This window comes from Erpetoichthys calabaricus, chromosome 1, assembly GCF_900747795.2.
Source record: "Erpetoichthys calabaricus chromosome 1, fErpCal1.3, whole genome shotgun sequence".
NCBI classification, from domain to species: domain Eukaryota; kingdom Metazoa; phylum Chordata; class Cladistia; order Polypteriformes; family Polypteridae; genus Erpetoichthys; species Erpetoichthys calabaricus.
The window spans coordinates 40,126,039-40,150,053 of NC_041394.2; the positions used below are offsets into that span (position 1 = coordinate 40,126,039).

The following is a 24,015-nucleotide window of genomic DNA, read 5'->3' on the forward strand; positions in this document are numbered from 1 at the left end:
TGTACTGAAATATAAAATTCATCTATTTCAAATCACACCTTCCCTAAACCAAAAATTGTTCAACACAAGAACACTGAAGTTGGAAAATGTACAAAAAATAAGTACACCCCACTTGAACCAGAAAATTCTCATTTTCTGTAGCAAAGGATTTGATGTGTACAGAAGTAGGTCTTAATGCGACAGCATTGTGCATCTATGAAATCACCCCACGCCCCCGAATGTAATGTGGATTGCTTTAAAACAAAAGTAAAATCATGGAACCTCCAAGAGATTCACATCAATTGTAAATCCAGTAGGTGCTGCCTGTGGACTTAGTCAAGTGAATAACAGAATGCAAGTGTTTCACAAATCTGACAAATGGCTAACCAAAAGTTTAGCTGGATTGGTTTCACAACTTGTCCCAGAGACATGCCGATTTCTTACACAATCTAGATCTATTGAAATTTGCAATTGTATGTCCTACAGCCACAAGACAATAGATCTGTCATTTAAAAGGTCTTATGGACAAAGCTTGCCATCGGAAATTTCTGGATCAAACCTTTGACTACAGCTGCCATCCATGCTAATGTTTAGCTTTGTCCACTAAATGAAAGATGCAGATATCCACCTACACTGGGTATGCACATTGCCGAAAAAAATCCTTTTAAGAAAAGGGAGAATAAATCCAGCCACAGGATTTCACAAACCTTTACCAGCTGGTAAAATTTACCTTTTGCATGTGGATGCAGCATTCAATCTGTACAAAGCAATTTAGGTGCATACAGACCAGTAATGCACACCGAAAAGCAATTTTACTGTATGTCTGCTATGCTGTGAATGGGACCTGAAGAGTAGGATCCAATCTGAGGTGGTCTATGTAATAAGCAAACAAAACCAGAGTGCAGTTGGAGTCCATTTTAAAAAAGTTTTCATCCACACTGGAACACTGAGGTGGCATTTTCAGAAGATTACAGCTCACAGGTTTTCAAAAGTCAGTTTTAGGAGTTTTAAAAATGCCAGGGTAGTGTAGATGAAAGGCAAAAATGAGTTTTTAAATGAAAATGTAGTCTGAACTTTGATACACTTATCTGCCAATGTTCTCGGTCAAAAACTTGCATTAACCTCTCATCCCACAAACAAAGACAGGAATGCAAATATAGTGGAACACCAATCCATATCCAGCTGGAGAAGTTTTTCCTAAACAGTTTGCTTTCAGAAACAATATAAAATTTCAGACTGATTAGCAGAACTTTCTGGAACAATTCTTCCTACTTTAGGGAATGCAGAGTCCAGACTTTCAGAGACCTACGCCAAGCACCACATGCCACAATGTTAATGTACAATGTACAGCAAATGAAGCAATTTTTAAATATAATTCAAATTAAAAGCATCTAACACTTGGTTGGTGTCATGCTGCTAAAGACTGTCACCACTTTAATGAACAGGTTCATGAGTCAATACAGTAAGCTAATTTACCCTTTTGATTGCATGTCCATTTAAATACAACACAATTTCTAAATTGTGTATTTAGGTTAAAAAAAAAAAAAAAAAGTACATTTAATAGAAGCGCTTTGCACAATTCTCAGTAGCAAAACAAATCACCACACAATTGCTTTGAGCACAAGCAGTTCTGACAACCAGATTTCTGTAAAAAAGTATAAAAGCAACACAATTAGGGCAAAGAGGGGAAAATCCTGGACTTCAGTAAATTCAAATCAGCTAGCCAGGTTTAACTTAAAATTACAGAAATTAGTCTTACTTCACAGACAAGGCACAGATCAATTAAACCCAGTAGCACCTGGGGAACTGAATTCTATTCTACTCAGTGGTGTGCGTTTAATTCTGACGTAAAATGCTGCCTGAGAAGTTGAAATGAAATTCACATCTGTTGCATCCACCTTAAGCCGGCCTGGAGTGTTATTGATGCTGCAGCATTCGGCCCATTCCTGAAGTAGGCCCAGATGAACAGACGTGTTAGTGTCAAATGCACATGCACCAAAATGATGGCAAGAGGAAAAAAGTTTTTGCGCGGCAGCATCAGGCCCAATTTCTTCTTAATCCGGCCCTGGTTACACTGACAGGGACAACAGGACTATTAAGTGTATATCAATTCTGAGCTAGTTCATCTTAAGTTGTTAACAGGTTTGACAGTGTCATTAAAATTTGAAAAAGCAGTTTTAAAACTGATAGCTATGGTGTAAAGGAAATTATGAATATTTATGGAAATAGTTGTAATTCCATTTCCTTACATGAAGTCAGTAGCTAGAAAGCATGTTTCATAATTACTCCATGTTGGTCCCTTTTGAAGCAAAGCCTTTTCACTAGACTGTTCTCGTCTTTGAAAGAGTCTAGTGAAAAGGCTTTGCTTCAAAAGGGACCAACACAGTAATTGTGAAACATGCTTTCTAGCTACTGACTTCCTGTAAATTCTATTTCCGCTTCCTTACAACTATTTACATGAATATTCATAAGGTTATATTAATATTCCTTTGAACAACAAATAGCTATTCTGTGAGGCAGAACAGCTATAATTTGTTGAATTAGGAGGGGAGAAAAAAAAAGGTTATTCCTGGATATTTTCCAGTGTGCCTGTCTGCACACTAATCCACAAGATTAAACTGGTGTTAATCTCCAGTGTTGAAGCTAATGTGTTCACTTACTGTAAAAAGGTCTAGTTTGAGGTTGACAGGCTGGGCAGAGGTAAGGCAAAGGAATCCTTGAAACTACTGTGACACCACCAAAAATCTGTGCATCTAAAAACAGTCTGGCGAGTAGCATCACAGAAGCACTGCATTTGACAAAATGTTTTTGCAGGCCTCTTTGTACAATTAAAGAGAAATTGACATAGGATGATAGGACCTAAAGATTATATTAAGGAACTAGCAAAATACCCACGCTTTGCAGCGGAGAAGTAGTGTGTTAAAGAGGTTATTTATATATAATATACAAGTATCACATACACATACACATATCGTAACACGGGCTGTGATTGTTACATGGGAGGGAGACGACAAATCACAGCTTCCCGCTTTCTAATCGGGCCTGTGATTGGTGCTTTGACTGATGCCCAGATCCCACAGTATCTCCCCTTAGGAGAGGCGTTAGGCAAGTGTAATTGAATAGCGGTGCTGCAAGTTTAGCTTTACACCTGTTTAAGGCTTATTGACTGAAAGGGGCTTTCATGAAAAACGTTAGGGCTTTGCTACAGGATACACCCTCCACAAGTAAAAATAAAAGGTATATATATTTGTTTTATTTAAACCTTTTAAGTTTGTATGTGGGTGGTATGGTGGCGCAATGAAAGGTGCCAGTTAGGAGACCCGGGTTCGCTTCCCTGCGTGGAGTTTGAATGTTCTCCCCGTGTCTGTCTGGGTTTCCTCCGGGTACTCCCGTTTCCTCCCACAGTCCAAAGACATGCAGGTTAGGTGCATTGGCGATTCTAAATTGTCCCTGGTGTGTGGGTGTGCGCGCCCTGCTGTGGGCTGGCACCTTGCTCGGGGTTTGTTTCCTGCCTTGTGCCCTGTGTTGGCTCCTGTATTTAGGATATAGCGGGTTGGATAATGGATGGATGGATGGACATTTGTATGCATAGCCCTATTTGCCCATTTTCGTTTTTTTTTTTCTTTCAGTAATATTTCAGCAAATCCGGAGCTTGTCAGTTCAAATCCTGGTACTGACACCACTGTGTGACCCTGAGGAAGTCACTTCACCTGCCTGTGCTGCAAAAAACAAATGTAACAAATTGTACCTCAGATGTTGCAAGTTGCTGGAATAAAGGCATAAGTCAAATAGATAAATATTATACACATAGGAACTATTCATTTCTTTTCAGTTAAGTCATCTGCAGCAAACCTTTATAAATGAGGGTTTCTCCTTTTTAGATAGTGCAATCTGTTTTTTCCTTCATTGAGGTTCTCTTGGAGAGCTTTTTTCATTTCATTGAAAATTAAAGCAGCAGCTGCCAAAATATGTAGATTTTTCAACATTGTGTAAAATAACTTTATAAAGCAACATAAAAGGTTTAAATACTGGTTATCCTTTTACACAAATATTATTAAAGAGATACAAAAAAGTAAAATGCATATGTTGTTTTTCTTTAAGGAGATTAAATATTACTAAAGGAAAAGAAAAAAAAAAGCCAAATGGGGCTATGCATACGAACTTAAGGTTTAAATAAAACAAATATTTACCTTTATTTTTACTTCTTTAACTTGGAGGGTGTATCCTGTAGCAAAGCCCTAACTTTTTTCATGAAAGCCCGTTTCAGTCAATAAGCCTTAAAAACAGGTGTAAAGATATTGACAATAAGCTACACAAACCCACCAAGACATGGAATCGTTTAAATCAAGGCGCGAGTCGAAAAACACCATCCCATACTATTAGTTAACGATTAACACATTTCTATATGTATTGTAAGCATACAACTGATAATATGTTGCGCTTATTTATCTGGTGTACCAACATTTTTGCGCGTTTAACGGCTGAAATCCAACGTGGTTTGTGCCCTTCAGAATGAAAACAGTTTGCATTTACCTTTTTAATAAAAGGCGAGCTTTTAAGCCTGAGAAATCACCCCGTAAATGCATACGTTTAATTGCAGATGTGTTAATATGTATGCTTACACACTGTTTCTTCTTCATTGAGGTTCTCTAGCATGTAGATCGGGGTAATTACATTCACGGCATTCGCAGTCTGAATCACAATCCGATTGTATGGGTGGTTACCTACCAGGTAACGCTTATGGTTGGCCAGCAAGTCAGCTAACATCAGCCACGGTGCCTTCAGTTGTGAGAAGCAGATCATAGACTGGTTGAAAATAGTTTACTGTCAAATAATGCAGAGTACACGACACGTGTTTCGCCCTAATTCTTGGCTCATCAGGCGTAAGGCAAGTGTAATTGAATAGCGGCACTGCAAGTTTAGTTTCTTTTCAATAAAGTCAGGCACGCTTTGCAGCGGCAAAGTTCTGCTTTTAAAATTTTTATTAAGAAAAGAAAACCTTTTTAAACTGAGGGAAAATATACCAACAACCATTTAAGGATTCGTTTTTTGTGAAGCTGCCTTTACACAGCCTGTCCGCTGTTTTATAAACGAACGCCATATAAGGCCGTCCTTTCTCCTTCAGTCAGTTCACAGGATTACGCGCAAGGACGCGATACGCAACCCCCGCCTCCCATGGCCAGCGAGCTGCTGTCCATTACTGTATATGGACAAAAGAGGTTCCAGTTAGGACCGTTACGCTTTGAATTTTGAAATGAAACCTGCCTAACTTTTGTAAGTAAGCTGTAAGGAATGAGCCTGCCAAATTTCAGCCTTCCACCTACACGGGAAGTTGGAGAATTAGTGATGAGTGAGTCAGTCAGTCAGTCAGTCAATGAGGGCTTTGCCTTTTATTAGTATAGATAAAAAAAGTTGCAAAAGATTAGGTTTTGCAGAAAAAAAAAATACCATTGCATCACACAATCATCCACAATGTAGGTTATTACAGCAAAAAAAGGCACAATCACTAGAGGCACAAAGCTCAACCTCTTATCCCCCCCCCATTCCCTTCATAGGGCCATCAACCAATCCAAATTTTCATTACTAAGATCAATGATGCTTTCAATTTGAGAGCTGTGCCCAAAATCAAATCAAGAATTTCAGAGTAGGGGAAGAAACAAGGTTTTAATGGCTTAAACTGGAACAAAAATTGATCCTATTCAGAAGTGAAAAGCTTAGCAAACTTCTCCAGGATTTAGGAAAGCTCACAAGGTCTAACTCCAAGACCTGATTTAGGAGACTTGGTTTTGGAAATTAGAGTTCGAACATTCACCAAAAAAAAACAAAAAAAAAAAAAACAAACACCTTGCTCCATCTATGGAAAGAAGCCACATGGTACCAGCCAAAACCAGTCTTAACATCTAGTTTGACACAGGGAAAGGAAGCGATACCCAAATCCTCATTGTATGTGAAAACCAGTTTCAAAATTTTACACCAAACCTTTAATAGGCAGATTTAGACACTTCAGTCAACGTAAGGTAATGTTAAAGCTGCATTTGTACAAATTACCAGATTTTCCTGGAGCCATTGGTGTGGTTGACTGCACACACAAGATCATTGCCCCACATGTGGAAAGCATACACGAGAATCAAACAGTATCCCACTGATCACAAATGCAAATTTTATTCTCTGACATTTGTGGTGAAGTCTTAAACGTTTGTATCAAAGCCAAGAATTTGCAAGGAGACAAAGCTCTCCAAGTGATATTTTGTGGCTTGGGGTGGCATAAATCTTAAAAATTGAACCCATTGCTAGGAGTGTGTAGGATTCTTCATAGCTACTTTTCTGGTCTTACATGAGGTAGACCAGATTTCATGACATTCCTAGGAGTAAATATGAGATGCTTAATATAGACACTGATCTTATTTTTGACCAACCCTTTTGAGGCCTGGGTTGCCATACTTCCTAGAACCTGAGGGAGGGATTAAAAAAAAAAAAAAAAAAAAAAATTTATGGTGAATGAGGACAAATGTTGGTGAAAAGGCTTGCCGCTGTTTAATAAACACTTGGTACAATGTTCAAAGTGTAGTAAAGTTATTTTGGATTCCCGCCACCCACACCATCTCCCACAAACTTGATTCAATGGATTATGAACTCAATGGTGGAGAGCTAGCTCTTCCTTTCCTCAAGAAAAGCCTTTAGGTATGGGTGGAGGACCAAATGTTGTAACTGGCTGCATGGTTGAGGACTCCCAAACCATGATGGCCTACAGTTCCCAGGGCACCTTGCCCGTCAGATGCTACTACATCATATTCTTTTCATGATACAGCATCCCAATTCAACAAAAAAAATCGGCAGCCATCATGGTTCTACAGTTCAGTCTCCAGAACATGCCACTACATTTTTCAACTCCCTACTCCAGTTGACTTCACTGGACTCCCCTTACCACCTGCTCCATCTCAGTGAGGAGACTGCAGCCCCTTCAGACCCTCTGCAGCTCTCAGCCAAGCCCATTCTCTCTTCCACCTTCCCATCTCTCAATTACGTTTATTCTTCCTTTTTAGTTCTACCCAGACATTTTTGTACTCTGGGTGCAGGTGTGCTGCACAATCCACAGCCAAATGACAGGTGACATGATTGCCTAATCAGAATATCCCAGTCACATCTACAACGAGATAACGGAGAAAACACCACACTGCACCAGCACTAATCTGCTATGAACCCTAAATTAATGTACAAGTCTGCATTTATTGCGGATGGAATATGCTTTCATTTACCAACATGAAAATAACCAAATAGTCACAACCAGAAACACTGGAGTGCAATGTTCCAAATCCAATTATGAGGTTTAAGAAAAAAAGGGGAGACAAGGAAAACACATTTGTTGGCTCAAGCAGTAGTATAAACAAAAGGAAGTGGATAGCGAGTGGCAGAGAAACTCAATTTCAGAAAGTCATACAGTGCCCAAAATAAGTGGTCAGAGATCCAAATTGCCATGAAAAGGAGCCATAGCCCATCGGAGTGTCATACGGAAGAGTATTGGGGTACCCAAAAAAGTGGTAAAAAGGCTGAAATGTCCACTTAAAAATCTTAAAGTTTAGTAAATTAAAATTTCATTTCTGTAAACTTTAGAGTTTGATTCCCACCTTAAAGTAGCACTTTAAATGCTTTGTATTGTGTTCTTCTATGTGCTCCGTGTAAATCACTAGATGCTTCTTAAACAGGTTCACTTATGCCAACAGGACAATACATTCATGTTACAGCATTCTGAACAAATAAGATGAATACTTATCTTCATCATGAAATTAAAGTCTTATAAAACATGGGGAGACTGACACAGTAGTAGTGAGCTGGTGCCCCATCCAGCGAGATTGTTCCTGCCTTCCACAGGATGTTTGCTGTGCCATGCGTAAACCTCGATGAAATTGCAGCAGTACGGTCTCAAAAAGGTACCAACCCCCACCCAATTCCTTGTCCTCGTCTCTCTCCATGTAACCAATCGCCACACAAGTTCCATTAAAATGTCAAACCATCTGTAAGCTTAGAACACAAATTCTTCAAAACTTGAGAATTGAAATCTCTTTATAGTACATGTTTAATTACTCCACCCATCCAGGGTCACACCAGTCCCAGGAAGTATATAGTGCAAGACAGGATCAATCACTGGATGGGGTACCAGCTCACTGCTACTGCTGTGCCAGTATGCCCACATTTAAATGAAGTTAAAAATTTATGAAATATACTTTAATGCATTTCATCTTGGAGCTCCAAGAAGATAGCTGTTGGAAATCTTAGACTTAGAAGGCATCTGTAAAAAAGCTGTTTTTTGAATTTAATTCCTTTGTTCTTTGGTACAACAACAAATATGCAAATCCTCCTAATATATATTTATTGTACAGCTTGTAGAAGTGTGTGCATCTGTGTGGCCCGAAAGTGAAAGGTGGAGTCAGGGTATGGGCTCTGCCTCCAAGGAAACAGAAAACAAAAACGCCAACAAGCAGGGCCAGCATGTCAACAAAATGAAACCTCCAAAGATAGTTGCTTAGCAGCCAATATTGGCTAAACAACATTGTTTTTTCTCCCACCACTAATGCGGAAGCGATGCTAGCATTTTTGCAAAACTAATCCTAGGAGAGAGATCCAGTTCCTCCCTCCCCCCGACTATTTCAATAGTTTGTAGGACCCCAAGCTTTTTACAGCTGGGAAAAAATACACAATATGAAAGCATGTACGTACAATACTGTACACATCTAGTGTAGACAGTGCAAATTGTTCATAGTTGCTCAGGTCTGTGCAATGCTACAACTGTAGTTTAAGTTAACAGTGAGTTAATTGTACTTAACAGTTCTACCATGAGCACTTGGACTGATTGAGTGCGTTTAGAGTTCTTGGGATGAAACTGTTTTTGAACCACTAGGTCCCTACAGGAAATGCTGAAGAGTTTGCCAAATGGTAGAAGTTCAAAGACTGTGCATGGCTGGGGCAGCATGCGTTATATTCTCCAGGGCAGATGCCGTAGCCCGATAATCCTCTGTGCTCTTGACAATCCACCACAGAGCTTACCGATCAGCTGCTGCAGAGCTGTGATTCCATACCAATAGTGGGTTAAAATACTCCAAAATACCATAGCTTCTTTAGCTTTGTTACACTGTGCGCCACTTGAATACTTTGTAATCAACCTGTAACCATATAATGGTCCATGGAATGTCCAATCAGATGCCTTAATTTATAAACTATGGTTAATTTCAATATTTGATCAAACTGGATTCACATCCCTGTTGTGGCTTTAATAGAAAACCCACACAGGAACAGTAGCACTGCTTTGACACAGGGTGCTGCCAGTTTGCAACAGTACAAAACGTGCATACTCTGTTGTATAAAATCTAAACTTGGTGTAAAGCCAAGCACTCTCTCACGACAGTACATTATGTACACCAGTTTCCATGCTTGCATCACAAAATAAAAAATAAAATAAAAGTTTCCATCTAACATTAGGAAGTGTTCGAGAACCATAGACACATGGGAGAAGTTTCCAAGTAGTGTGATACAGTAATTTAGTGAGAATCCAGTGTATAGGACTGATATTAGGCTGAATGGCCAGTTCTCACGTAGATTGTTCCAGTTCGATTGTTTTTAAACACCCCCCCCCCCCCCCCCCCCCCCCCGGGTTATTGGATTCAACCATACAATTGAAGATTCTTCATGTTTCTAAATCCATTCCTGGTGCTCAGTTTTGAACTTTTCAAAAGAGTTGTAAATAGTGTGTGCGGCTATTTTGTAGGTTCTGTGAATACTGCAGTTAGTGTGGTTTTCAACAAGAGATCATTGGAATGTAACCTGTGATTAGGTCAGCACCATTCACTACGATTATCCAAAATTATGAATTAAAAAATTACACAGGTTATCCTAGCTTCATTTCAAAAATGAGTAGTTTAACCCCAAAGTGTGTGTAAATAGGGGATGCATTTATGGATCATTAAGGCAAACTAGCCAGTCCACTTTATAAGAAATCCCCCTACATTTCTCTATTTGATCCAAGCCATAATTTAGCCCGTCTCTTCAAGTAGTCACCGAATTAAATAGTGTGAAACCAGGCTTTGATATCGTTAGTGTCAGTGGTGGAAATACAGTAAAAAAGTAATTATCCAAGGTAATGTGGATCAGCTGCTACCATGGATAAATGATCTGGTAGTCAGCCATTTTGGATTGAAAAAAGGTTTGGGGAAGAATTCAAGCTATGAAGTGTCACAAACAAGTACCACCACTCACTGTACATTACACAGCTAATATGTACAATAGTTTTAAGTGTATTGTCATTACATTTCAGTATGACTGGCTTAACATGAAAGTTAAATAGAAGGTAAACAGAGCAAGTCCACACTCAACACTGGTAGCACACCGAGAGCAGGAGGGGTGAGAGAATCAAACCTACATTCCCAGTCACCAGATCCTCAACCACTCACTCTGGACAGTCTAGGTTAAAAATGTGTTTACACAGTGCAGAACTCAAGTATTGCAGTGAAGAAAGTATTAACCAGTGTTTATCCGAGGTGAGACAGTAACTGGAGTACAGATAACCTTAGATCTACTGGAAGTGCTGGTACTTTGGATTCTTGGGCCTCCTACTGAGAAGTTGCAAAATTTATCTGGTTTAATAGGAGTTTCCCTTAGTTTAAAGTGGAAGTATGCTCACACAAGATCAGACAGCAAGGAATTAGGGTCTATCTTAAAAGGCCAGAGGGGGAGGTGCTTGTGTTCTCATTTAATGCGGACAACAAAAATGTTAATACAGCTGGTACACTAGCAGCTCACTTCAAACCGGAGTACCTAGCTTTGTTACTAGCTACTGACACTCAAGTGAAATTTAGTTTTGTATTAGAGATTTCATTGCACACAAAAAGTTAATGGCTTCCCTTGCACCTATTCTGTTACACCCTTCATGGTCCTTTCATGAAGACTATTGAAAGTGTGTACACAAGCATACTTTCGACCCACATTAAGTTAATGTGTCTATTTATAAACCGTTAAACTTTAGCACCCCAATGTGCTTTTGCAACTGTTGCACATTTGTCACTTTGGTTTAACCTATACTTAGTGTATTACTAAACCAGGTAGACCAACTCAATTTTGAAAGGACAACTTTACATTCCAAAGAAATCAAAAAAATGGCAAGTTTCATATAAACGGTGTTTTGAGAAATGTCAGGCTTACCCAGTTGGCTAATGTCACAGTTGTAAAACAGATTAATCCGAAGGATGTCATTGTCACTGAATGCTTTCCTTTGCCCAATTGCTATATTTGAATTGGGAAAAGGCACCATTGTTGGTTCCCCGTTCTTTGTAAAGGCTTTGCTAAACAAATAGAAAGCAAAAAATGGGCACAAATTATCCAGTCATGATTACCACTGTATTCTCTTTAATTAAAATCCCCGAACCCCCCACCCCACCCTTTAAGCCAGAATTGCTCCATTTAATAACTGACCAACACCCCCACTAAACCAGAACGCCATTTCGGGGAATACATACCTGCTGTAATGCATGATAGACGCATAATCATAGGGAATGCCTTGCATGTTTCCTTCACGTATCTGGAAGTTGTCAGCAAACACTAGACAGTTTATGGGGGACAAAAACCAAGCGTTAAGACAAATTTAAAAGCAACCATAGGCAGTGTCTTATGCTACACAGTACCACAAGCATAACCAGGATTAAAGAATTTTGCAACTTCTTACAAATAACTGAAAAAACCCATTGGCACAAGTATTCAGCCCCTTTTCTATGACAGTTTGCCTCCGGTATATCCCATTCTACTTCTGCAGATGTAATGTTTAATTTTTAAAAATTAAAACAGTTGCTTTCTCTGGGATATGGAGTTTGATGTTGGTGGAAAATTTAGCATAAGGCTGCAACATAAAAAGTTAAGGGGTCTGAATACTTTCTGAACCCACTTTTGTTTAAAGACCTATGAGGATAACAAACATTCTTGTAGCACTCATGGATTCTTTAGATCTAAAATTTCTTCATTAGTCACTCAAATCAGGGCAATATAAATGAGAAGGCAAAATCCTGTTGTGCATACCAGCATCAATGTTGTCAAAGAGGACTTTCACATAGGAGTCACGATCAGGCCTGGTTTGTTCATGATAGAAGCCAAGTGCATGCATCAGCTCATGCTGAGCAACTCCAGGACCCAAACGAATGCAAGTAGAATCCAGAGACACCAGCTGACTGCCACCACTACGGCCAATGTAGGAATAGCATCTGTAACAGCAATGAAATTAAACTAGTGGGGGAAGCTGAAGGATAGCTGAAGCAAATAACTCCATTCTATTTATTCTTGAAGGCACTCAAGACAGTATACAAATGTTAAGTCCTACAATAAAAATTTCTGAATTGAGCATCAAGATTCAACATTCATATTTCATACTATTATTCACATCTACATTATACACCATACAAACTTCAAATATGATCTTAATTGATAAAGACTTCTTACCACACCAAATCATTTTACCAGGCACTCAGACCTTCACCGTTGCTTGGGATGGTTTTATTCAAAGGTTTGCTTACACTTCCAATAATCTCTCCATTGATTTACTTAAAAGTATTGTGAATGTTTAGTATGTTATGGTTTTCTGGTCTTGGCAGATTCACTCAGTACAATATCAGAGCATATCTGACAGAATATACAGCATATCGCCTGGTTGTTACACTGGCAGGAGCACCAGCATGCATCACCAAGCTGCTGCACTATTAAGTTCAATGAGACCTGTCTAAAGAGAACTCCATGGGTGAGCATTTCTGAGGAGACACTGGGAGGTCCTTTGCTTCTTGACCACTCAGGTCTGTTGAGCACCAACTGCTGCTTTAACATTTTACCTAGTCACAGTCTAGACTTCAGATGTAGCTCCTAACCAGTGGAACGAGCTCCCATTTACATTTCGAAAGAGCATTTGAAGATCCTCATTTGATGAATTTGTGTTTAGGCGATCATAGCCATTAGTTTAAATTCCCAGACTTACTAAACCTCATGTTCTGTTTTGAGCTCCTTACTAGCAGTAAAACAAATTTTGCTCTCATGTCCTGTAACGCTTTTTCCAATAGTCTCCCAGATTGAGGTTACTCAATTAATGTGACCCATGCTTTGTATAAAAGCATCTGCTAGCCAAATGAATATAGCATTAAATTTCAATTTAGTGTTTCAGGCACTAAGGCATCCATCAATACAAGCAGATCTTTTAATATACTGTTAAACATTTAGGGAACACTTGAATCGAACACTAAGTTAACGAAGTGTCAGGGATATCTATCCAGTTAGCATAAGCAACTGTAAATGAACTTCCTGCTTTGATACAAATGAAAACTGACAACAGAAGCACTGGAGAGGCACCAGCAAGAAAACCACGAAAAAGGAAATTGTTTTACAGGTGGTCACCACAGACCATTACACTCCTAATCCTTCCAGACTGATTTTCCTCTAGTTTTGATAATCTCCTTGTCAGTACTGGCAGCAAACTTGATTGTGTTACTGTGATGAAAGAGCTCACTTAACTTTAGATTAAATATATGCACCATGTTTAAAAATGACAAGTTTTAGTCTTTCAGTTCTAATAAAAATGACTAAATGTCAAATTCAGGGTCCAACATGGGAGAACCATTGCCACAAAAATATTCATCTTGATAGACCTTAAAATGAATTTCATCTCCATTAAAATTTGTTTTACCATACGGCCTTTGGCTTAGAGCTCCACTCACTCCATTGAGATAAGGTCTTTTACAAGTGTATTTGTATAATCCATAGTGTAACAGGTTTGTTCCTTTTGTTTCGACTTTACAACCTTGTTTATGTAACTGTGTGGCATCATACAACTGCAAGTGTTGATTTGTTGATGTCACTGGAAATGACAATTATGGCAACTGTCTAAACCAGTCTCCAGCATTAGCAGCTGGAGTGCTAGGTGTTCAAGATGCTAATCTCAAGTCAAGGAACCAGATCTTTAGAATCCTGGCTTGTGAACCATCCCTTGCTAGTCTTCTCACAGAGAGAGATATCCTATCTAGCTCTCTTTAATCAGATCTCATAAACCAGGTCTTAACCAAGGCAGACAAATTTTGAAAATGGCAATTTTACATTTTAAAATGATTACTCCACCCCAAAATATTCATGTTGCTTAATCTATGTAGTTTCTAGCAAATTTCCAAAAAGCTTTTGTTTTCCCACATAGAACAAAAAAGGAAAAGCAAATGATTCCAGAACCAGGATTCTTGACCAATGGAGGGCCATCACTTCTAAAGCACAAAAATGGGAATGGGTTCTCTCTCCCCCCCATTTAGTGTACACCATATTTTTCCAGGAAGTAGCACTTTGCAATAAACTACATTTTACACATTTTAATCATACAATTGGATAAGGCTATATCTGGACAAGGGATATAAAACGGAGTAAAAAAAGTTTTGACTTTACACATTGCTTTTCATAGTGCATCACTGGTTGCCATTAGGCTCTCCATTACGTCAAACACTAGTTCAGCATGAACACGTTAATTCTCAACCATCACCACAAACTAGGTGGGGTCAAGTAACAAATCTGAGTGGCGCATCTTTAATACACATTTGTTCAAGTCACCCATCATAGAAAACTGATGGAACCTCAAAACATACCCAGAGACTGGGGCGATGAAAAGGAAGTCGGTCTCATCCTCTTGCTTCTTAAACCTGATGCAGGTCACACGTGCAAAGTTTTCAAAAGCTTCATAAAGAATTTTACGTTGGTCTTCATCTGTCAAGAGAAGAGTTTCTTCACATTTAATATTTGGCTAACACAAAAGAACCTCAATTCAGTCTCGACCTCACTCATACATACTAGGTAACAAGGTGTACCAGTATGTGTGTACCAGTTCATGCCAAACTGCCACATCTGTCATTAACATACCCTGAGAAAGCTGTCAGTCATGAGTGACAAGTCAGGTTGTCGCATGCAAAGATTAGGGACAAACAATACAGGACTCCTTGTTAAGAGGGCAAAAGTATGCATTCATAGAATTCTAAATTGTAATCAACTTGAGTTAATAAGGCATTATTTAGTTCTAGATACTGCGGTGGGTTGGCACCCTGCCCAGGATTGGTTCCTGCCCTGTGTTGGCTGGGATTGGCTCCAGCAGACCCCTTGACCCTGTGTTCAGATTCAGCAGGTTGGAAAATGGATGGATGGTTCTAGATACTTCCCTCATTCAAGAGGTGGATTAACTATGGGGAAAGTGCCACTTGTCTCTGAATTGGTCTTTAGGAAGCAGTAGAGTTTTACCGATCACAGTACAGATAAGAGGCTATTTTTGGGATGGCTAGTATCCAACATTGCTCTAGGTGGACACAGATCTTGGAAGTTAGAGCACATAGAGTACATGGTATTGTGTGTAGTTAACTTCACCACCATCAAAGCACTGCTCAATTCCCAAGCCTGGTGGTAATACTTCCTGTCAGGGTGCTTTCAATGGATGTGTAAAAGTTCTAGTAATTAGGAGGCCAAGCCAAAATCCTGGATGCATCCAAGGTGGAAGAGACATTTATGTGGCTGCCTCACCAAGGTATCTGAAACTACAAACCCTCAATATTAACTACTGTACACTCGGGCAGAGAGGAGGTGGTAGAGCCTCTGCAGTCCCCCCCAACCCCAGTTGGATATCCGCTTCTCTTTGGTTTCAAGACAACAGCTGTCTCCTGAATCAGTGTAACAGACTCCTTAATCTGGTGGAGCCTTCTCATTGTTAGATACTAGGCCCATCACAACTACGTTAAAAACTTACCAATGTCCGTCATTTTCAGCTATGCCTGCATAGAATACATTTTGTATTCGTAGGCACCTTTCTAAAACACTCAGATACTGAATAGATGACACATTATAAACAAAACTAAAATAAAGTTTAAAATCAGACAGAGCAATAGTCAGAGAAAAAGCAGTCTTAAATTGTTTTAAGTTTAGATTTGAAAAGAGAATGAATCAATATTTATAAGCTCAGATGGTAGTTCCAGAGCTGGGGAGCTGAGCAACTGAATGCTCTGCACCCTATGATGGTAAGACTGACAAGAGTCAAGTGGATGGAGGAAGAGGGTCTAAGGGTGTGGGAGGGAATGGCAACATGGAGGAGGTTGGACAGATGGGCAAGATTGTGGAGAGCCTTAAAAGTTAACAGAATTTTAAATTGAATGGGGAACTTAACTGGAAACCAGTGAAGCTGCTGCAAGATGGGAGTGATATGGTGAGTAGAGGGGGTTTTAATAATGATGTGGGCAGCTGAATATTTACCAGTTGAAGCTTATAAAAGATTTTCAAGAAAGACTAAAGGGAATTGCAATAATCCAAACAAGAGGTAACAAGGATAGCAGTGGTGTGGGGAGTGAGGGAGGGGTGAACACGATTAAATGTTATGCAAATATACATATGCAGATGGAGGGGTTACTGAAAAAAAAAATAAATAAATAAAAAACCCTGGTCAAGGATGACACTGACTTTTAACCTATGAGGAAGAGGAGACAGGAATTAAATGAAAAATTCAGTTTTGGATAATGTTGATTTTCTACCAATGAGGAGAACCTCAGTTGTGTCACTAATTTAAGAAAAAATTGTGAACCAGGATTTGGATTTCTGCTATGCAATCAATAAGTGATAAGGGTAGAAAAAAGGTTTGCTAGTGAGGTAGAGGTGGGCGTTATCAGCGCAATAGTGGAAGCGAATGTTATATTTACAAAAGATATTGCCAAGAGGAAGGAGGTAAATAATGAAAAGGAGGGGCCCCAGCACAGAGTTCTGGGGGCACACCTGAGGTAACCGCAGTGGGTTGGGATGTGAAAGTTTTAAGCTAAAAGAACAGAGCAGCCTGAGAGATGATCTAATCCAATCTAGGGTGTGTGTGTGCGCGCGCAATGCCAATCGAAGATAAAATCTATTGAGTAGTGCGACAGTGTCAAATGCTGCACTTTGATCAAGGAGGAGATTAGGGATTAAACCAGAATCAGCTGCCATAAGGTCGTTAGTAATTTTGATAAGTGCCATTTCTGTACTATTGAGGGGGCGAAAACCAGACTGGAACTGTTCATACAGATTGAGATAAATGAGAAGTTGAATAGCCACTATCCCCCCCCCCCCCCCGACTTTTAGAAATGAAGGGTAGATTAGAAAATTAGAAATAGGACAAATATGATCAGCACCAGGTTTTCAGTATTGGGGTTATTGCAGTTTTAAAAAGATGAAGGAACAGTACCATTATATGGTTTACACACCTCTGAGCTGTCCATTTTTTTTTTTATATAAATACAACCATTCAAGTTGCCAGCCTTTGGCTTTCAAAAGCCAAAGTTCAGGTGTGAACCAGAAGGAGAGAAAGAAACCGATCTAGTTTTTAATGGAGAGAGAGTGACTACCATTAAGTCCAGTGTTAGTGTGAAACCAGTTATTTGGGAGTGGATAAATTATGAATATCCATAAGGGAATCAAAACTACAGGAAAGATTCTTATTATGGACACGAGATGGGAGAGCTTAGTGATGAAAAGAGCAAGTTTAACATTGAAATAAGAAAATGATCAGTTATGGGGAGTTCATCTGCAGTACAGGCAAGAGGAGTAACTCCAGAGAAGCAGATCAAATCCAAGATCTGTCCTTTAGAATGAGTGGAAACAGTATGCAGGATGTAAAGTCTAGTAATAGGGACATTGATATTATCCATATGTATATTGAAATCACTCAGAAGTATTATGTTTGATGAAACAGAAGTGTGGAAGAAAATCAGCAAAGTCGTTCAGAAAGTCAATACAGTAGACCCACACGAAGTCACGGTTCAGAATTCACGGCCTCAGTCATTTGCAGATTTTTCCTTATATCCAATTGTTAGCAGAAACAGCCATAAAAATCGCAGAGGATATTTGCATTTTTCATGAAAATACTGTACTGTAGAGAGAACAGGAAGCTAGAGGAAAATGCAGCTTGGGATGGTGAAAGCAGCTAATAGAATTTGAAAGTGCAACTCTTAGCAGTCCCTGCAGTGGCTCGGATTGGTCTTCTGCGGAGAGTGTTGGGGCTGTTGGGGTCAAAGGATGTCAGCGCAACTTTTAAAAAGGGGGCTGGTGACTAAACAAAAAAGTTTGTAATTTGTGTTTCCAGTTCCTGTCTGCCTTCTGTTGCATTACTTGTATATATTTGTTTCATCCTGGATCGTTTTGTGGTTGGTGTTTGGACTATGCCATCTGCCTGTGGATTCATAGCCATCCTGCAAAGAAGAGTGCTCCTGAACCCGTTCACCCATCTTCATTTCAGGAACTAGCAGTAGGACTATCTTTACATTCCCATTCAACATACGGATCTCTTGGACTATCATCATCACATTTCATCCGTTGCAGTTTTTCCATGAGCGTTTTCCAGGATTTACTGTGTGTTTTGTGTTTGCTTTGTTGCATTTAATGTGTAAATTGCCGTAAAGGGAACAGGGATGGTATTATTTCATTTGTTTTCATTACATCATTTGCTGTTTGATTACTGGTTTGCTTTGCTTTCGTCTCTGAGTGCGTGTGGGTCAGGCCAAGGCTGGGTGTGTCCCTGGAATCTCCACCATAAAAATAAATAAATCGTCTTCGACTGTAAATGTTAAATTTTCTAAAAATGAAATAAGTTAAACTTTCTCACTATATTGGCAGATAATTTTGCAAAAGGTATTAGAATCAAGCAAAATTATCTGCCAATATAGTGAGAAAGTTTAACTTGTTAACTTGTAGTAGAAATCTACTCAAGTCAGTTATTCTTAAATAATAGATCTTTTTTTTTTTTTTTATTTTCTTTTCAAGATTTTCTGGCTTGTTAAGATTTCATTTTTTGCAGTGCACCACAACCAGCTATAGTCATTTCCCAGTGCCATTTGTGAGCACACAGGAGCTGATCAGTCAGCGCCATACATTCGTTGAGCAGCCAGCTCATAACCACTGCCTGCCCCTTGTGAGCATGGGGGGCTGAACGGACCCCTACAAGACAGATGCTCCTCAAAAACACACCTTAAAAACACCGATATGCCGCAAATAAGGAAGCAATGTGAATGTAGCCTATTGCGCAACGCTATGCATACTTAAAAGCCTGAACAGCACCTGTCCTTTTTGGCCGATTGCTTGGTTTTGCTCTCCTCCCCCAGACACCCTCCACACCTCTTGGGAAGGGTTCTGGGTTGGGGGTCCCACTCCCGTTGTGCTCCATGATGTTTGTCTAATCTTTAGAGAACTGCATACTGAGCTTGTTTTACTTCCGAAAGAGACATGTTCGTTTTAAGCGTTTGAATAAAGTTTGTCTCTACAGTCGGTGTTTCTGTACAATTCTGCAACCCAAGCGCGACACCCTGCAGCCTCACTGTCCCTGGGATCGAGCTGCTGCACTAGACTAGCCTGCCAGAGTCCGCGTTTACCTCTGCTTGAGTGCAGCCAGTTCAAGTGCAGTTGGCTCGGCGATTTACTGAATTTCATCCATGGTGTCAGTTGCACCTTGTACATATTGTTCCAGTAGATTTTGTAGTTCATTACCAGTGTGTAAAATGATCAGTGTTGCAGTAATTGTGATACTCTTGTGAATTGTGAAATTTACTTAAAGTGCAGCAAAAAGTATTTGGCGTCCAGGAATGCATTAATCCCCCAAGTATGTGGCAGTTTAAGAAATGAAGCCCCAAGATGCTGCTGAAAGGCCCTGCACCTTCTAAGGCTTCTGGTAATGAAAACGCACTTGCATGAATTACAGTACATATAGCGGGAACATTGGCATTTTATGTTCTAGCACAGGAGGAGACTGCAGTACAGTATACAGGTTTACCTTTATTTTTAGGTCAAGTATTAAGCGGAGTTTGAAATTAAGTGTTTTGGGGGCATATTCAGGGTTTAAACTAAAGTTTAAAAAAAAAAATCCAACATTCAGTTTTTCACAATTCGCAGGTGCTCTAGGAATGTAAACCCCGTGAATTTTGGGGTGTACTGTATTTGATTTGGGGGTGGGGGGGGGGGGGAAGAACGGCAAACAGTTGTAATAGGAATAGGTCCAGTTAATTGTTCCTGCCTTCAGCGCTTTTGAATCTATTGTCAAACTGCAGGACTTTCCACTTCACGATACATCATCATGAGACCTCCTCCCTGGCCAGAGCCATGGGGTTGACAGATGTTAAACCCCGGGGGAGTGCATTCGTTAAGTTGGGAAAAGTCATGAGATTGTTGCCATGTCTCAGACAGAGTCAATCTTACGGTCAGTGAGGAGATCATGGATAAGATGTCCCTTGCTCGTAAGTGAGCCAATGTTCAGACAGAAGTTGACAAAGGTGTCATCACATTTAGCAATGGTGTTAGCCAACCAGGCTAGGCTGGCTAACACACTGGTCAGCGACCCTGCCTATGTTACGTGGAGGAAAGAACTGGACCAGATGAAGATTTTTGAAGTGTCAGCCTGGTGACTCCAGCGGGACCAATGGTGGATGCATCTCCGATTTGGGAGGAGATACGATGTATAATGGGAGTACAGCAGAGGACTGAATTGTCCAGTGTAGACCCACGTTTAGGCCAAGCAATTAAGTGTGGCCACCCACTCAAACTCCAAATTTTAGAGCTTGGGGACAAGCTAATTTCTGTATTAAACACCATCTCCTATGGTCTACAAATAACATTCCCTCCTGTTGTCCAGGAGAGCCAGTATTATATGAAGGATCAAGGTAAAGGCATCCGCTGGATTTACTGGAGCAAACCAAGATTGAGTTTTATTTTCCAGCAAAAAGCATTCAAGTTAACTAGCCTCTTGAAACACTTCACTGCTATTGGCAATAGTGCAATCAGGTGGTAGAGAGGTCAAACTTGCTTTTGTAGCTACACAGATGTACTACCATGCTTTAAAAGGTCAAAGACTGTTAAGGAGAGATCCAGTTTAAATTATGAACTCTATGGTCTGTACCGATAGACTGTTCAGGATGTGTTGCAAGTTGTGTTCCTGGTGTTCACTTTAAGAGCTTACAGAAAAGTTCTGACAAAGCGCCTCACTGAGTGATTTACTCACTGCAGATGTGTTGTACAACTGGCTGGCATTAACATTCACACTGAAGTGCACAGAGAAATTTAACTTGTCTGCCATATAGGTGTCAGAACTCACCATGGCAGAAGCAGTTACTTTAAGGTTGTCCACACAACTACCACATGTGCCTAGGATCGGACTGTTCAAATTGCTAACACTAATTGATAAGGGAGAAAGTGAGAAGTCCATTTAGATATTTGATGACTAAATTAAAACTCCCAAGTAAAAATGCATTTTATTTATATTTCTTTTATTAGGGGTGTGAAGAACCCAGTGCCCCTTGGTTTTTCTGCAATACACAGGACCAGAGGCTAGCAGGAGGGCAGTGTCCATTCAGCATCAGTACTACTCACCAGCTCTGTCTGGGTTAGCCATGTTATATTTCTAAGTTTAATCTTTTGAGGTAGTAGGTCCTCTCCAGTTTTTTGTGAAGTTAGACAACCTTCCTTTTAAAAATTTCAGGTTGACAGTTTGGTTTCAGTTATATTCTATTTTTCATAGGGATTAAAACCGGTTTAGGCTTTTACTGCTGTGTATTAAGATTGAAATCTCAAAGATTTATTCTCTGTATGGACTCAGCTTTTGCCAAGACCTAGAATTCAACTCCACAGATGCAGAGCTAGTTTTTAATCCAAATAATCATGTTCGTGCCCATGACCCGCACCTCTGCCCATTAATTGATCAAGGGTACCATCTTCACTTCAAAATGTCACTAGGGTTCCCATTTATATACACACACAAACACAAATACATGATCATTCCAGAAGCAACTATTTAACATGAAAGACCAAACCCATTCTCAACTATGACACACTTAAAGCAAAAAATGTTAGAAACCCTATGGGAGGTACTCACTGTACTGAGTTGACAGAACATAAGGAACATAAACACATTTTCCTGTTTTAGGCCATTTCTTAAACACTGCAGAGAGTGCATGTCTTGAAACCTGTTTTAAAAAAAAAAAAAAAAAAAAAATTATATATATATATATATATATATATATACACATATATACACACACACACACACACGTGTGAATAGGCCTCTGCTGTCTACTTCTCCATCTGGATATTTAGACAAAAATCCCTCACCTCTTTTAAAATGTCTCCCTCCAACATAAATCCAGGACGTTTTTTCCAAATGTCTGAAAGCAGAGACAATTAGATTATACCTTGTACTTATGGTCACAATAGCCTGTCCTTCAGACTGAAGATTTAACACAGGATAAACCAGTGTGCATACAAGTCAGGACTCAAGAGTGATAGAAGTCAAAAGCACTGTACTCGCTTTAAAAAGTCAAGGGACAGTGGTCAGGAAGCTACAGAAGTAAAGACCCAAAGAACAAACATGCAAAATATGACCAACACAAGATTTCACCCAGTTATAATAGAAAACAGTTCCCGCAATGTAGAACATTAAAGAGGGGTTAGTGATCATAAATTATGGACACCATCACTTAACTCTAAAACCAAGACCATTGAGGACATGACAGCTCATTCATACCTATCCTCATACCACCATAGAACACTTACGGTTATTGATTTGCAGAATTTCATCAGGATCCTGGTCTTTGTCCAACAGGTCCTCAACATATTTTCTACTGTCCCCAACAGAAATCTGTATAGGAGGACCAGCAACTTGAGGAATAAAGGAGATGGGACACAAAAAAAGTTGGACAAGTATAGACTGGATGAAAATCCCTATTCTGCAAGATAATACAGAGACCCTATATACTCACTCTAGACGTGTATGTACATACACAAGTGGTAATCAATGTTGGTGTCATAACCTCAAAGGGGTATAATGCATTATCCATTTGTTAAGTGTGCAAAGAGTAGGAGGTCCATTGGGAGCTAATGAGGGTGCACATCCTTATATGTGCAAAGCACCCAAAGCACCTCAACTGGCTTCTCTTCACCTGGAGGAGCAGAAACTGGCCTGAGGATCATCCCAAACTGCTGAGGTCTCTCTCCCTATCAGTTCTCCTGATGGCATGGCCCCACACCCAAGTTAGACCATGGAGTGACATTTTCTAGTGACCACCTGGCAGCCAGACAACTGTCAATACCCTTGACTCAAATTGCAGATGTGGAGTCATCTAGTAGGTTTACCACATGAGAGGAAGAGCAAGGGTCAAGTATAATGCCAGTTTAGTGACAGGCATAGCTGGGAAGATTCTAGACAGCCATTAACAAACCATATAAAAAACATTTGGTATTGCCAGTCTTAAATCAGTAGATCTTAGGTCCACCATCATCCAGTTTCCAAAGATGCTTGCTCTTTGAGAACTTGCCCATATTACTTGAAGTCTTGAAGATAAAGGTTCTATAAGGCCACACAAACAAAAACATGAACAGTCTTCTGACAGGCAGATATTGGTTGACAGGTCATGTCATTGTTAAATAGCAGAATGAAGCAGGGACCAACTAAATGCCTCCCTGATAGTATTGTGGGATACACAAGAATCTGCCCTGTACTTCTCAGCAGTTAAGTAGGCCATTCATTTTGATCAAACCACCACCTTTGTGGAAAAGCAGGCCCAAACCCAGAGAATCTTCAATGAGCTTTATGGTTGCCTGTTTATTTGGATACAGTTTTTCAGCCTTATGATGGACAAACCACCTTTAGAGCAAAATATTTCGAGATAGACGGTTCAGAGCAGCTGCTGGTATTTCTCTACCCTAGTCCTCATGTTTTTATGTACAACCCCAATTCCAATGAAGCTGGGACATTGTGTAAAACGTAAAATACGATTTGCAAATCGTTTTCAACCTATCCATCCATCCATCCATCCATTGTCTCCCGCTTATCCGAGGTCGGGTCGCGGGGGCAGCAGCTTGAGCAGAGATGCCCAGACTTCCCTCTCCCCGGCCACTTCTTCTAGCTCTTCCGGGAGAATCCCAAGGCGTTCCCAGGCCAGCCGAGAGACACAGTCCCTCCAGCGTGTCCTGGGTCTTCCCCGGGGCCTCCTCCCGGTTAGACGTGCC

The 24,015-nt window shown here is 40.0% G+C and overlaps 1 protein-coding gene across 4 annotated transcripts in view; it reads right to left on the bottom strand.

Annotated features, from left to right (window-relative positions):
- LOC114665886 (uncharacterized) overlaps positions 1 to 24,015 on the bottom strand; it is a 53,417-nt gene that overhangs the window by 19,644 nt on the left and 9,758 nt on the right. For all 4 annotated transcript variants that reach the window (XM_051919839.1, XM_051919842.1, XM_051919837.1 and 1 more), the window contains exons 2-8: positions 22,561 to 22,665; positions 22,120 to 22,172; positions 21,884 to 21,974; positions 14,619 to 14,736; positions 12,037 to 12,218; positions 11,484 to 11,565; positions 11,170 to 11,309 (exon numbers count right to left, since the gene is read on the bottom strand). In XM_051919839.1, coding sequence (XP_051775799.1) covers positions 11,170 to 11,309; positions 11,484 to 11,565; positions 12,037 to 12,218; positions 14,619 to 14,736; positions 21,884 to 21,974; positions 22,120 to 22,172; positions 22,561 to 22,665 — 771 coding nt within the window. The remainder of the gene's footprint in view (positions 1 to 11,169; positions 11,310 to 11,483; positions 11,566 to 12,036; positions 12,219 to 14,618; positions 14,737 to 21,883; positions 21,975 to 22,119; positions 22,173 to 22,560; positions 22,666 to 24,015) is intronic.